Genomic DNA, 16,105 nt, shown 5'->3' with positions numbered 1-16,105 from the left:
AGGAACCTCCTGGATTGCTTGTGTCGGGCCGTACCTTCACTCCAACAGATGTCAGGGTGGTTGAAGTCCCTCATGAGAACAAGGGCCTGTGAGCGTGAGGCTTTTCCTATCTGTCTGTAGAGTGTTTCATCAGCAGATTTCTCTTGATCAGGCAGTCTGTAACAAATCCTCACAGTAATGTCCCCCATAGCTGTTCTCCCTTTAACCTTGATCCACAAACTCTCTGTCGACTGCTCACCTGTCCCCAGACAGAGTTCCATACTCTCCAGCCTATCCCTAACATAAATAGCAACTCCCCCTCTCCGCCTGCCAGGCCTGTCTTTTCTAAAGAGCCTGTAACCTTCCATTCCAACATTCCAGTCATAGGAGCCATCCCACCATGTTTCTGTGATGCCTATTATATCATACCCCCATAGATGTGCACACATCTCTAATTCCTCGTTTGTTCCCCATGCTATGGGCATTTGTATAGAGGCATCTGAGCCGAGCTCCAAATGAAGCCAGCTCATTGGCTGGAGCGGCTGGAATATCTCTGCATCGCTCTGAGGATTTATTATAGGTGCTGGCAACTGACTGGGTGTGTTGGGATGGAACAATGCCCCCCTCCCCCAACAAATCTAGCTTAAAGCAACCTTTTCCAGTCTGGCAAGCCTCCTACCAAAACCACTCTTCCCCTTCTTTATCAGAGCAGCTCCACCAGCCCCCAGTAGACCTGGCCTACAAACTTGGGTCCTGTGTTCAAGACACCCAAACCCCTGACTATGGCACCAACCTTTTGACCATTTATTAACCTGGCCAATCCTCCTAGCTTTTTTAAGGTCCTCCCCTGTATCCTGGAGAATTGACGAAAAGATTATCTGAGCTTGAGAGCCCCTAACCACCTCACCCAGAGCTCTGTAGTCCTTCTTTATGTTCTCCAGCCTACTGCTATCTACATCACTAGCACCCACACGATTCACTAGAAGTGGGTAAGAGTCTGTGGGACTTACTAGAGCAGGCAGCCTCTCTGCAACATCCCTGATCCGTGCCCCAGGTAGGCAACACACCTCCCTTGAGACTGGGTCAGGCTGACAGATGAGTGCTTCTGTCCCTTTCAAAGTCGAGTCCCCTACTACTACAACCCACCACTTTTTCCTCACAGCACCAGTAGAGATCTTCTTTACCAGTACACCAGCAGGTTGTTTCTGGTGCAGGTGTGTTTCCTCATCAGCCCCTTGCAGGACAGCAAAGCGGCACTGGGTGGGGACAACAGATTAAGGAGGAAGCCCCTTGCTTTTAATTGTCCTCTTCCTCCTTTTTTTGTTGGTTTTCTTTGTTACTGTTTCCCAGCTTCCTCGGTTAGCAGCCTCCTTCTTTTCTCCATGAACTACAGTGGACACTTGAAGCCCCTGCACAGTTTAGGCCTGGAGCAAGCAGTCCTGCTTCCTCTCAGCTTCCCTGACATCTTGCAGTCTATTAATAGCATCCCACAGCTCAGCCACCTGCTGCAGGAGGACCTCCACCAGGGAGCACCGAGTGCAGCCCTGCCCATTGTGCACTGTTCCCTCACAAGATCAGTGCAGGTACTCTCTACAGTCCGAGCTCTGCACTGCAGCCTCCCCTCTCATCTGCTCTGTCTGAGTTCCTACACTGGCTACTGCCGGGGTAGCTGGAGCAGAACTCTCAGACCGGCCCTGGTCATGCAAGGGGTGCTCACCATCCCGCTTGCCTGTGCAAGCTGCCTCGACCCGCCCTGTTCCCCACGCTCCTGGTCGCTGGCACTCCCAGGGGCAGGTTTTTACCCAGCCAGTGCTGGTGCCACTTCTCCTGGCTCCACCCCCTGTGAGTCCCTGCTCCCCTCAGCTGAGCTGCCAGCTCCTGACCAAGCCCTGTCGAGGACTTGAGGCCCTCTCAGTGGCTCTGGCCGCTCTGAGTTGAGGCTCCTGGACGCTGATCTCCCCCCTGCTCTGGTGTTGAAGGCGTCCTCTCTCGAGCTACTCACCTCAGCAATTGACCCTTCTGGGTGACTCCCCCCAGTTTCTACACTGGGCATGACATGCTGTGGTATGGAATACCCATTTGGCTAGTGTGGATCAAGGATCCTGTCTCTGCTCCGTACTGGCTTCTTGTGCCCCTCCTCACCAGCAGAGCATGAGAGACTAGAAAGTCCTTGATTAGGGTAAACATTACAGAGCAACAATTAAAACATCCATGTGTTATCAGCGCTGTTGTCAGACTAAAGCCAAAACGCAGCCCAGCACCAGCTATTAGAAAGGAGAATAATAACTGTTAGAGCTGAGCCCAGAACAGGGATGAAAGTGCAAATGGTCATCATACATTTACTCAATTGCAGAGTAGGGATTACATTAACAACAGGGGAAAGAGGAAGATACGACATATCTTTGCTGCATACACACCCCATGGATCAAAGAGCTATTATGAGAAATCTAAATTTTGAAAGACAGCCTGTAAAAAATCAAAGTGACTCAGTTTGTTACTTTCAGTGCAATGACTGAGGTGCAGAGAGATAGGAACCAATAAAACAGCACTTTAAAAACATTTCCAGAATACATGAGTAGGAAAGACAAGGAAAAAGAGCCCCTGAAGAGTAGGTCTATGTGCAGATCACATCATTGAATTTACAAGACAACACTCTTTAGTGATGGCAGTAACATCCATTATTGGGTTTTACATGCAGATGTTGAATAGCACCTTCCTAGAAGCCACAAAGATTCGGAGAAATTGATTTTTCAAATTGTGCCATTGCTTAATGTGACACAGTGGGCAATTAGACCTTCTGCTTCAGTACACATCAATCAATGGGAAGTTAAAAGACAGCTCTTCCACAGACTCTTAGAAAAACACAGCATCTCTGGTGCTATTGTTCCATATGAATTCATTACATCAATATCTGACACCTTTAGTTACATAGCTACTCTCATGTCATGACTCACTTTGTGCATTGAAGACACTGTACTCGTTAAAAGCATTAACTATTTGGGTTATTTAACGATTTATGGCTCTTAGATGACAATGCATAGCTCTATTCCTCATTTAAGATCCTGACTTTATTTTTGGGACAAAGTAATTTGACATACATTTCACCCAGAAATAAGAGAAAAAACCCTACAATGGCTGAGGACATGCAGTACACTAATGCACTAGTTTTTCAATCACTATCACCTGCCATACAAGTTTTCAATGAAGCTGAAGCTTATATACCACACAAGCCTCCGGAAGTACAGGTTTCACAGGCAAGACAATAAGGAGACTGAAAATTACCTATAGACAGCCCTGTGGTCAAGACAGATCTGCACAAGGTTTTCCTTTGACCAGAAGCTGATGCGCCAAACAAGAGCATAAAAGATGCAGCTGTTCTAAATTCATATTTAACTGTTGCAGAAAATAGGTGACCTTTTTAAAATGGAGTCTTGGGGAAAAAAAAAAAAAAAAAAAAAAAAAAACAACAAAACAAAAAACCGACCTGTCAGAAGAGAAAACCATGTGCAACTAACATCTAAGGCTGCCCTGACTTTCAGACCCTGCAAACAAGGGGATAGCACAGATTCTGTCAACTCTGAGAGCAGGTGATTTTAGAGTGCTGTTCCTACTACTGATTGTTACTTAAGTTATTTAAAGATCATACAAACAGAGGGGGAAAAAAGGTATATGGGTTTACATTATCTTTTGCTTTTTACAATCAGCTTCACTAATCTAGAAGATACAACCAAGGAAATGGTGGTAAACCAGAAGGACCAACTTCCCCTCCTTGAGGCATAACAGAAGCAAGACAAACATTTGCAAGATAAGCCATAGCAGGAAAATATAAATATGCTGTGCAACTCCTACATTCTAGGAAAAAGGCAAGAAATTATGATCCAGCCACCCATGAGGGTTATAATAATCTCACAATACAGTATTGAAGCAAGTCCCCAACTTGACGAGCAAAGCAACTGCTTCTAACTATTATTTTCCTATATCTAAAGTTTGTATTGCAAATACCTACCACTTCTGAGAGCTTACAATAGTCAGACTGAAATAATCTAGTAACTTGACAAATTTAGCTACTTCAGCTTAATAAGCACAAGACTTCATACTACTATGAACAAATCAAACCTTTAAGAGCAATCTTAGCACTAGCCAGAGTGTACATGTTGTACACACACGTATGTACACTTGCCTTTCAGCTAATCCTAGCACTTCAGAAGAAAGCTAAAATTTCAGCACAACTCTTCTCAAATGAGAGGCTGCTAGCTACAGAAAGTTACTAGCTTCAACAACAAAATAGCCCACTTACCCCGTTCTTTCTGGAAAGGTGTATGGAAAAAAACAGTGGAATATCCTGCGCATACAAAATGTATGACAGGAACCCAGAGCAGCAAAAAGTAATTAAAATGCTGCTCTGTTTGTTGCAGTGTTTCTTCAATATGCAACAAGCTGACTCTGTAATTCTTGAATATTATTAATACTTCAGACTTGTCCCAGTTATGAATGAGGAGAACTAGACAAACATTCCCAGAATTTTGCCAATGTAATAGAGTAAAACAGCTTTTGCTATTAATCAGAACATCCCCTTTTTAATTCAAAAATAACAGGATTGTGTGGTTTTAAGCTACTGCTTCTTATACTCTTTGACCAAGAGAGGTGAACAAGTAGCTGCAGGTCTTACAATTAGAAACAAGTTCAGCTCTCGTTGACCATACCAAGATCTACTCCCAACAGAGACAAGAACTCTATTATACTGCAGAAAGCAATTTGTATTCTTTTGATAATTATTAATCAAAAATTTAATCCATTTAAATACACAACAATTAAATGATTAAATTTAAAAAAATCCATCCTAACAAAAGCTACACAACTGTCGTCTTTTCCCTGTCTAAGCTCAGAAGGGAAATGATACTGATCATTGAGAGGTATGGGTTTTGTTAGAAATTTGGTGAAAGGTGAATGCTTATGGAATTATTTTAACAAAGTGGACAAAAAACATCTAGGAAGAAATCAAGTTTGATTAAAGTTTTAAAATGGAAAAATTAAATCTTACAGCAGGTCAAACATCAGTTGTCATTTTGTATTCTTCAACTCAGCCAAAATATGCGTATACTGCACTGTACAAGAATAATGGCACCAGTGTTAAGACTACTACAGATTCATCAATTTTTCCTCTTACATTACAGTCACATGCACTACCCACTCTCACCACACATTTAGTTTTTTCCAGCAACGTTCAGTGTGGTACCGGCAGAAAATACAGGCTGTTAAATTAGCTATCCCACCTACAAACAACTCTGCCTGCCTTGCAGCAAACAGGCTAAAACCTTAACTCTGCATGGGAGCTGCAGCCTCAAATCCTCATTGCTTCCTCAGTCCAAGAATTTTAAATACACGTAAGGCCAGCAGAAGCCTTTGCCCACTCCCTACAGGATCTCACCCATAATGTGGTTAGAACTTCTTAACTTTTCCAGCCATCTTATACCCCTGTTTTCCACTAATACACCTTTATGTCTCAACTAGAAGAGCCATGTTCTGAGAACACAAGTGCCCCGCAAATTCACTTAATTTACTCATGGAATGGTTTGGGATGGAAGGGGCCTTTGAAGTTTATATAGTCCGCATCCCCCTCCACAGGCAGGGACATCTTTCACTAGATCACATTGCTCAAAGTCCCATATAACTTAGTTTTGAACACTTCTGATGATGGAACATACACAACTTCTCTACATAACCTGTTCCACTGTCTTCTTCCTTATGTCCAATCTAAATCTACCCTCTTCCACTTTAATCTCCCAGTGTTGCCTGTTTTCACCATATGTTACTCTCTCACCAAACACACCCTTTGACAGATATGAAAGCAAAAGTCCTAAAAACTGCTTACTATTGAAGCACCGAATAGGTGACCACAGCATACTTGGAAAAGTGTGCTCACCAAAACCCATTTCTGCAAAGTCACAATAAAAAAATTCACATTTCTCAAAGCTCCCTGATTTTCAAAATATACTTTACAAGCTTGGTTTGCCTTTGTCTTGACAGTGCTAATGTGAGAAATGTGAATTCTATCTTAGGTGCTACAGATGTGATATTCTTCGCACACTTAAAGACTTTCTTGAGGTTTTATGCATCGTCTTCCACCATAATGTCACTGGTACAGCTTCAGCTTCCAACGCTAGCTCATTTTGTCCATAATTCATGTGTCACTCTTACTAAACCAACATTTCCCTTCATTTATCCCTTCTTATCAACACTGAGACAAGACAGTAAGTATAGACATAAACATACATCTGAAAAGATCTGTGACAAGAAAATAAGTATAGACATAAACATACATCTGAAAAGATCCCAGGTGTTGCTGCACTTAAGGATAAAACTAACAGACAAGGAAAAAGCCCTCATCACTGTTCAAGGTGAACACTCACTTCAGCTCTTTTCACATTTTTTTGATCTCAGGTCTCTTCAGAGACACACTCATTCCCAGATTAACTCAACAGAACAAAGGAATCAAGCTGAAATACAAAAAAGTGAATCCAGCAAAGAAAAATATGGTCCCATGGCAATAAATGCCTAAATAAAAACCTATCTTATTTCATCTCCAGATACAGTCTCTGTTAAGCCTGCTTTCATGTTTTTCCACCCAGTCCAAACAGGACTGAATGGCTGAATTAAAAAGATGACCCAGATGGGAAACAGCAGTCAACACTGAATTAAATTCTACTAGTAGAAGTCATATTTTAAATTAGCAAGTACCTGTTTTAATTAAACATAGATCTGGTACATAACAGAGCATTTAAGAGCAGGAAACAGCTTTCAAATGAATACATATGCCTTATTTCTTAAAAAGGCTTGTTAACTTTAGAGAAAACCAGAGCTGCTAGCAAAAATTAAGTTCTTGTCTTTAAAAGTAAACAGCATTATTACCAGCTATCAAAAAAAACCCCATACTCTGATATATGAAAACAGCAGCAGACATTTGAACAAGTTCAGCAAACTGGTGGTATCCACACCAGGCAGAGTCATAGAAGGGTTTGGGTTAGAAGGGACCTTCACAGGTCATCTAATCCACCACACACACACAATGAGCAGGGACATTTTCAACCAGATCAGGTTGCCCAGAACCACATCCAGCCTGGCCTTGAATGTCTCCAGGGATGGTGCATCCACCACCTCTCTGGGCAATCTGTGCCAGGATTTTACCTCCCTCGTTGTAAAAAAAAAAAAAAAAAAAAAAAAAAAGAAAAAATCTCTTTCTCATATCCAGCCCGAGTCTCCTCTCTTTTAGTCTAAAACCATCACCCCTTGTCCTATTGCAACAGGCCCTGCTAAAAAGTCTCTCTCCATTTTTCTTATAGTCCTTACAATTTTAAGAATTTTTAAGTACTGAAAGGCCCCAATAACATCTCCTGGAATTGAATTCATGGGGAATACAGGAAATTAAGTTGTCTTGAATAAATTTGCCTAGTGTAGAAAAGTAGAAATTTGGCTTTGAGCAGAGAAGTCAAACTCAGGTTGCCCTCAGCTATATGGATATATTACAAAACCAGAATATGATAAGTAAATGAGCTGCTTGCCGTGTTGTACACTAGAAAGCTTCAATGACCTACGGCAGTACATTTGTTAAACAGGTTTCATTCTCTGTGTGCAACTGACACAGGTGAGGTTACTAGCACTAAAGATACACAAACATGAAGACAATCCTCACCCTCTGAGCAGGAAAGCAGAGCAACCAGCCAGCCCCTGAGATTTAAATTTCAAGGATGCTCCATTTGCTATGCTCACCTTTACATACTGTTCCAGAAAGCCCTCCCGTATCACAGCTGTCGTACAGCGGTCACCAGCTACATTTAGACAAGATACTCAGTAAGTCCCTAAGCATCATAAAATAACCTCTACACACACTTAAATCCTATTGTTTTTATAAAATTAATTTCAAGATTTACATAGCCTTACTTAAAAACTGAACAGGTTTGCTTTCTCTCTGTGTAAGACAACAATTCAGTCTGCATTCACAGCACTGCAGTCCTACACATATAGTTCGTATTCAGAACAGATTAGTTTAAGGGCTAGTATGGACTGAAAACCTGCACTTCACTACAAACACAGAATGATCTTCCTGTCATTAATGCACAGAACAAAATACAGAAACTGAAGGTACTGGGAGCAGACACATACACAATTACAAGCCTCTCAATTATAAGAATGTATGAAGACTGAACTAGAGTTTCATGTTGAACTGGAAGGGAAAATGGGAAAGAAACCATAGCCATAGAAAGACACTGCCTTAAAATGAAATCTAGAAGGCTACAAGATATTCATATGCCAGAAACTGAATACCCTTACACACATGCACACATTTTTCACTCATTACCTTTCCTCTGACCAGAAAGTAGTTTTGCAACAATTTCCTTAGACCCTCAGCACTGCCTAGCTCTTACATGAGACTTCAAAATACTTGTCAAGACACTTAATCAGCAGTAAAACTATTTCTCTTTTGTAGGTGTGGGGAACATGGCACAAGGATGAAGCAGTCTGCCCACAAGCATCTAGCTCAGTCAGTAACAAACCCAAACAGAACCTGTATTTCCTGAATCCCAAATCCACAGCTACCCCAGGAGTCTCACTGCATTCTCTCAAGTTTGGACCAGTATCTTTGTCTCCCAATTTTCCCTATCAAATCATTCCTGTTCAGCTTTCCATTTTACTATAAAAGCCTTAAGGATGTTCTTCCAAATTGGTAACACAAACCTGGATTTAGTCCAAACTTAGTTACTACCTCAAATTAATTTAAGTCTGCAGTTTTGTTATACACTATATATAGTCTCACTTAGTGGTACAGACTTTTTTCCCTGCATTTCAGAAACTATTTCAGCAGCTACAGTAACGAATGCAACCCCTGAAACATTTAAAGCAATAAATAAACAGAAACAGTTCATTTCATGTGCCAAAGCAGCCTTCAGAGATGCATTAGCTTCATTTCCTCAGGACGTTTTGACAGATATGACGCAGCTTCAGCAATCAAGCCTCACTTCTACTTCATAACTAGACGAGAGTAGGCTGCTGGAGGAGGCTGCCCCACAACCATACAGCAGTCATGCACATTGGCTTTTCCTCTCCAAGCACCTAACAGACTGGTAACAATATAAGGCTGCTAAGAGTACAGAGATCTACCTCAGTGGACCATCATTACTGTGACAACGCAGCAAGATTACCTCTTTTCATAGAAAATAAGTGGAGAGACTATAAGATGAGTGCTCCTCAACTGAGACACTAGGTTTTCTCCTACAACCCAAGAATGAGTCCCAGCCTGCCTCTTCTAAAACCCGCATGATGTCTGATTCTATCCAGCTTACTGCAGCAAATAAGCTCAGCACTGCCTAATGACAGAACAACAGCATCGCATTTACATTCCTGCAGTAGCACCAAATTACATGAGAAATATGCCTTGAAGGTGGCTTCTAGTAAGTAAAATGGATACGCAGATTCTGTCCTTCCCTTCAAACTGGCAGAGAAAAACTTTTAAGTTATTCAATAGCATCAATTTATCCATTGTATGGTCAGATGCCTGCACTGAATACTGGTGTATTTCAAATGTTCATCTTCTTGGGAGAGGAGAGAAGGCAGAGAGGAAGAAGGCAGAACTTCTTCATCAGTCCAAGATCATAACACATACAGAACATCCCAAGGGACAGGCAGACCTTCAGAGCCACGTACTATTTGTGTACACAATACTGAAGCTCAGGTATGAAAAGGACAATATTATGTCTACAAACAGATGTGATGGCCATTCTGCCAACCAAATGTGTATTTCTAGAGTCCACTCCCAGCTCCAAAAGCAGCTTAAACCACCTAGCCATTCATGTCACATTCAACTTCTTCACCTTCATCTACCTTCATTTATCGCATCTTACTATATGCTTGGGGATTCTTAAAAATAAAGCTGTGTTTATTATGGCTTTTCCAGCTGAAGATCTTCATTTAGAAGAGATTACAGAATACAACAGTACTATATTTATGTTCTCACTTGAATCTGCTAGCTTTCCTCTTATATACAAATTAAGAAATACTCAAGTGTTGGTTCAAAGCAACGAGTTCTTTACCAATTTACTTGCATTTTCTTTGCAAAGAAATTACATTACTAAGCACAGGCACTCACTGATCTAGGAATACACTGTAAATTTTAAAAGCTATCAAAAGATTTCCAGGTAAGTCAACAGAAATCATGTATTAAACCCGCCTCTACAAAAAAAAAAAAAAAAGGAATCCTATAACTACAGATATTTTGAAAACTGACCTCTGGCAAGACACTAATCTGAATCTGGCAATTCTTCTTCCACATACAGTTCTTTCACAGACAGCTTAAAGGAACTGCACTTTGCATTTGTGCAGGCATGACACTCCTTGTCAGCTATGGGAATCCCAAAACAGTCCCAAAATGGATCTCCCCCTCCAAAAAGTCTGTCAGGTCTTCAGATTAATATGGTAACACAAATAGTTGGCTGATTAAAACTTGACAAAAAATTTTCTTACTCAAATACTTTCTTTAAATTATTCCTCAGAATACAGAATATTCCTCAGAACTGTCTTCCTCTAGAAGACAATACCTCAAGTGGGATATAGCTCTAGGGGGCAGGTGGGCCCAAGACTGTTGGTTGATATTCAAGGATCACCTGCTACAAGCTCAAAAGTAACTCAACACACAGCATTTTTTATGGGGGCATCCTTCATCCCCACAGGGAGAAGGGGCAGTTGTGGTGTGCTGCTGGCTTTAGCCTGACAGCCAGCAATGGGCAGGAGAGCTTTGTGTGCTCAGGACAAAGGAAGACATCTCCCCTTGTTTCTTGTTCCTCTGGGCTTTTGCTTACATGATTTGGTCATTCTGGTGTCCTCAACATAAGAAGGACATGGAGCTGCTGGAGCAAGCCCAGAGGAGGCCATGAGGATCATGAGGGGCTGGAGCACATGCTGTACAACGACAGGCTGAGAAAGTTGGGGCTGTTCAGCCTGGAGAAGAGAAGGCTGCGTGGAGATCTCAGAGCAGCCTTCCAGTACCTGAAGGTTGTCTACAGGGATGCTGTGGAGGGACTCTTTATTAGGGACTGTAGTGATAGGACAAGGGGTGATAGTTCGAAACTGAGACAGGGGAAGTTCAGGTTAGATATAAGGAAGAAGTTCTTTACTGTGAGGGTGGTGAGGTCCTGGAACGGGTTGCCCAAAGAACTGGTAAATGCTGCATTCCTGGCAGTGTTCAAGGCCAGGCTGGACAGAGTCTTGGGTGACATGGCTTACTGCAATGTGTCCCTACCCATGACAGGGGGGTTGAAACAAGATGATCTTAAGGTCCTTTCCAACCCTAACTATTCTATGATTCTAAGTAGTTATATGCTTAGATGTGAAAGTAATTGCTGATAGATATCCCTGCCAGCCACTGGTCACAGACAGAATTACAGTTTAACAAATCTAGGTTTATAAGGAGTTCATAAATCCCAGAGACATGTAATACAGAAATCTGCCCTAACCTTTCTTTATGGTTCACTACACCCCCAAGTGCAAACTTATTTTATACTACTGTAATTTTTCTATCCATTTGTGCTTCGAAAATTCCAACTAACACCCAATTTAGGGGATATATTCATTTACTTATTCCCCCTCTTCCCAACAAAGAACCTAAAGGTATGTTCTGAAAAGCACAATAAAATCCTTATTTTTTATACTGTTACATACACAGCAAGCAAAATAAAACTATAAAGTTTAAGGTATTTTATATCAAGAAGTCAAATAGACTGGCAACGAACTGCTTGTTGTGACCTAATACTTAATTAAAAGATTAAGAACACATTCCTTTCTCAGAGGGTATGCAGCATAAAGCTTTTCTATCTTTTTTCACCACATGCAATTTTATTCCAGATTATTAATAGTGATTTTATTCCTATAAACTCCTTTCCCTACTACGTGTGCCTCCTATATTTCTATGTCAAATTATTATGTACTACTGTGGAAGGACACCACATGATGGTGTTAGTCATCAGGGTGGATCTCAGTGTGGTTTTGCTGTATCAGAAAAGAAAATACATATGTTTTAATAATTACTATGCAGAATGCTTATAAACTAGGAATATAGTTTTACTTTAGAGTTCAGAATTGATGGGCAAATTAAGTTGAACACATAAGCACATCTTCATGTCTAGATTAAGTCCACTGCTAACACCTGACACAGTACAACTAGTAATACACATACTGCCAGAAATATAACTACCCAAACCCAGCCTCCCAAACTCAGGGAATAAATCTCACCAGTCATTTCAGTCACAGCTTCATCTGCTGTTCACCTAGAAACGTCAAACAGAGCAAGCAAAAAAACATGCACATTAGGAAAGGGCTTATATGAAGTATTTCCCATAACCTAGTAGTTAGTTACCATGAATGCTGATCTCCAGCAACACAGAGCAGGTTAACTCTGAGCTCACAACTCTTTATTACTAATTTCCATAACACTAGATACCAATAGCTAAGTGGCTTCAGTATAACCATATTCAGACCATCTTCAGCTGAAGAACTGACCACTTCTTGGATAGGACTCTTGTTCTTCCGATTTAAAATGTTACTGTGGTGTAAGAGTTTCTGACATAAAACACAGCCGACAAAATACAAGCTCAGAATTTCTATTTGAACTCAGTCAGCTAGTTAGAAACTATAACAAGTGCTAATGAAGAAGAGTATTTTGACTCCCTCTGCTTTCCCCTTTTAGAAAAGACTATTTAAATCCAAGCAATGCTATTCTGTTCTGCCTTTTATATACTTCCGTGCTTCAAGTACGTAGCAAGCTTAAAGGATTCTGAAAAAACCTTGCAGCCTTCAGAGAAAAATAAATTAAATAAACAAACCCCACAACCAAGTCTGGGCATACAAGCTGCTCTTTCAAAATTTTCCAAACATAGGAAAGACAGTATTTCTTAAGAAAATGCCTTCCCTATACAAGCAAGGATTTGAAATAAATCTGACCATTTAAGAGATGGGAAAAAAACCCAATGCTCAGTTCCTCTTAGAGGCCACAAAACAAGACTACATTGACTACAAAAGGTCACTAGGAACACAGAATATGAGCTTATTCAAATCAAGTCAGAGGGTCAAAGCATTAAGCAATGCACTTGCATTCCAGAGAAGATTACCTACCTAAGTAGTTAACACACACAAAAATGTGAACTCAGGCTTGTATTGATCAACTGCAATCCCAGTGATGGAGTGGTACATGCTGTGAGACCAACAGTTATCAGAGCAAGCAGACACAATACAGGCGAAGGGAAACCAACCTGTCACACACCCTAGAAGACCTACTTTTTCAAACAGAAAAGCCTTATAATTTGTAAACAACCTTTCTTTGCCTTTCCTTAAAAGAAGTTTTCAAAAACATCTTCCAGAGCTTTCCAGTTACAGTTCCACTAGACCTTTTTAACACTGACGGTGATCTGAATCTCATTGATCAGTTTTAAATAGACAGTAATACCTTTAGGTGGAGATCCTTGTAAAATGACAGCTCAATCTCTGGAATTTGATTGAAGAGACTGGAAGTGATCATGTTAAAAACAATACTGGAGAAGGCCAGACAGAAGTTCTGTTCAGTAAGTAAAACTAAATTTCTCACAGACCAAGTCATAAAGATGTTCAACCCAGTACCAACTGCAAAATACAGGAAAAGGCTGATGTCAAGCACTTATAATATAGAGGCTGGACACTGACAACAATATTGCATGTCCTGAATAAAACTCCTGAATTCTGTGGAAGAAACAGGAAATCGTAAGCTTGTACAATTAAAAAGGAGGATGAGTAAGGCGATGGCACTTTTCCCACCAGCACGAGCCAAAACAGCTCTGGCTGATGTCATGACAGAAGTAGATGAGGTGGTCTTCTGGATTGGTCTAGAAACCTGACTCCTATTCTATTAGTTAGAGATTTTGGTCTCTAGGAAAACAAGTGCTGTGCACTGCAAAACACCATGTGAAAAATGGATACTGAGCTCTTTCTGTGTTTTTGATGATTTTTCACCGTTAAGATTTTTCTATCCACCAAAATAAACCATGCATTGTCTTCCAGGTAATCAGCATATTCTCTACACTGATCAGTGTACTCCTAAAATATTCTGAAAATTTAAGTTCAATTCATTAAAGAGAAACTAACATTTATTCATTCACGCATCTTACACCTTAGATTTCCTTCGTTTTCCCTTTGAAGTTTCTGGTACTTTTGTTTCAGCTTACACTTGACTTATGCAGTGTCTGACCTTAGTACAAGCAATTTCTTCCCAGTCTCTTTTGTTCTGCAGTGCATTCACGGGGGCAGGGGGAAAACCAGTCAAACTTGCCAGCCAGATATAGCTGTTGCAGCAACGAAAGTCTGATCACTTTCAGTTTTGCTTTTGAGACTAAAACCACAAGCTTGCAAAAGGTAAGCTCGAAGTCTACATGTCTTCTAAACCCCATACTTAGACTTAAGATTTTGCCTAAAATGTTTAAGTCATCGAGCTGCAATAGTGATCTAAAGAGTCACTGTTATTTTTGAATCACAGCTCTGCATGTACAGAAAACTGAAGTCATTAAGCAGCAGTAATACTGTATTACAGCAACAAAACACCGTCCTGCATATGGCCCTGAATACATCAGTTCAACTCTACTATGTCACTACCACATGTACCATCTGAACCCTATTCCTCTCCAAGGACAAGTGCAGAGCTACACACATAGCTCTGATCTGTATAGAGAAAGTAAAAGAAGGCAGCCAAAAAGCTTTTTCCCTGAAAATTGCTGTTGCAGAGATGCCAAGTCAACCCTAGGAATCCAGCAGTTGCAGAAGTGCCTTTGCACAGGGGCAAAGTCCCATGCTCTGAGGATAAGGGAATGAAGGCAAGAAACAGGTGTGGCTAATTCCAGTACTTCTTTCTTCCTTAACACCCCAGACCACAGCTAGTGTTAGATGCCCCTCACCAAGCTCCCACAAAAGCCTCTTACCCTGTAACAGTCTGTAAGCTACAGTATGCCTTCTATCAGTAGCACAGCCTCTGAAGTTACACCACCAGTCACAACCCAGTTGTTCCTCAATTTGGCAATACTCACATGTCACTTAGAAATACCCACCTCAGTGTTTAAATTCAACATGTATACATTAAGTCCAGGATAGCAGCTGTATCAGTTGTACAGCCAAGTGCCAGAGTCCACCTGCTTATTTCTATTCTACTAAGGCAGCATCGGTGTTATAAAGATTACTGTCAGCTACTTTTTTCTGAATTTTTAAATTATGTGGGGAATAAAAACACTTGATAACGGGATTACTCATTTCCACCTATTGTAAGCAATCCTAGCTTTCTTTCCCTTTAAAATGACAGATTGAGCTAACAAAACTCAGTAGGACAGCTCTTGAATTATGCTGAACAGTTTCACAGAAGTGCTAAATGTTCTACTTCTAGTAAGCACCAAGATAAACACAACACAAGGAAGCTAGAAACTACAAAACTAAAGTATTCTCACGGTAGTGTATACACCCATGGTATGTCTGCATTTCAAATGCAGAGAAAGAGATGATCCTCTCCCCCATTCAAAAGCAGAACAGCTAACTGGAAAAGATCCCGAAATAGGTAATTTGCATAAACAGAAATGTGAAGGGCTACAACCCACGAACTAAACAAGACTTTGGCTTTTCAGCCCACAAGATGCAAGAAAAAAGTGAACACAGGAGAAATCTAAAGTGACCAGTGGCAAAGGCAAGAGAAGTACTACGGTTTTCACAACACAAGAGGCAGAAATTAACAAATTACCTGACGGCAGGCTTGATAAAAACCACACACACAAGCACCCCAAAGCAAAAGTAAACATTTTGCTCCTTCACAAATTTAGTTACTATGGAGAGAAACTTACAAATATCACGGCCCGTTTACTCAGATCTCAACAGCAATCAGCTCTCCGAAGGCAAAAGATCATTATCAAAGATTATTATCAAAGATTATTAAGCGCAAAGGCATTCCCTTGACTCAGGCAGTCCCGAAACTGCTGGAAAGCAGGCGAGTGCAGGGAGAGGAACATCACTCCCTCTGCCTGACCCACCTCTGCTCCCCGGAACGGAGCGGCACGACTCCGTCCCTTCGCGCTGACCA

General features: G+C 41.0%; 1 protein-coding gene across 6 annotated transcripts in view; it reads right to left on the bottom strand.

Moving 5' to 3' along the window:
• UBAP1 (ubiquitin associated protein 1) overlaps positions 1–16,105 on the bottom strand; it is a 42,876-nt gene that overhangs the window by 25,794 nt on the left and 977 nt on the right. For 2 of the 6 annotated variants that reach the window (XM_080638116.1, XM_080638114.1), the window contains exon 2: positions 12,259–12,293. The exons of 3 other annotated variants lie outside the window; for them this stretch is intronic. In XM_080638116.1, the coding sequence (XP_080494242.1) occupies positions 12,259–12,265 (7 nt within the window). In that variant the 5' untranslated portion in view covers positions 12,266–12,293. Of the gene's footprint in view, positions 1–12,258; positions 12,294–13,468; positions 13,642–16,105 lie in introns of all 6 variants that reach the window. One more of the 6 variants, XM_080638115.1, reaches the window with a different exon arrangement.

Source organism: Psittacula echo, assembly GCF_963264785.1.
Source record: "Psittacula echo genome assembly, chromosome: Z".
In the NCBI taxonomy this organism is placed as follows: domain Eukaryota; kingdom Metazoa; phylum Chordata; class Aves; order Psittaciformes; family Psittacidae; genus Psittacula; species Psittacula echo.
The sequence above is the reverse complement of the archived record's forward strand: the minus strand, read 5'-3'. Positions and strand labels throughout refer to the sequence as shown.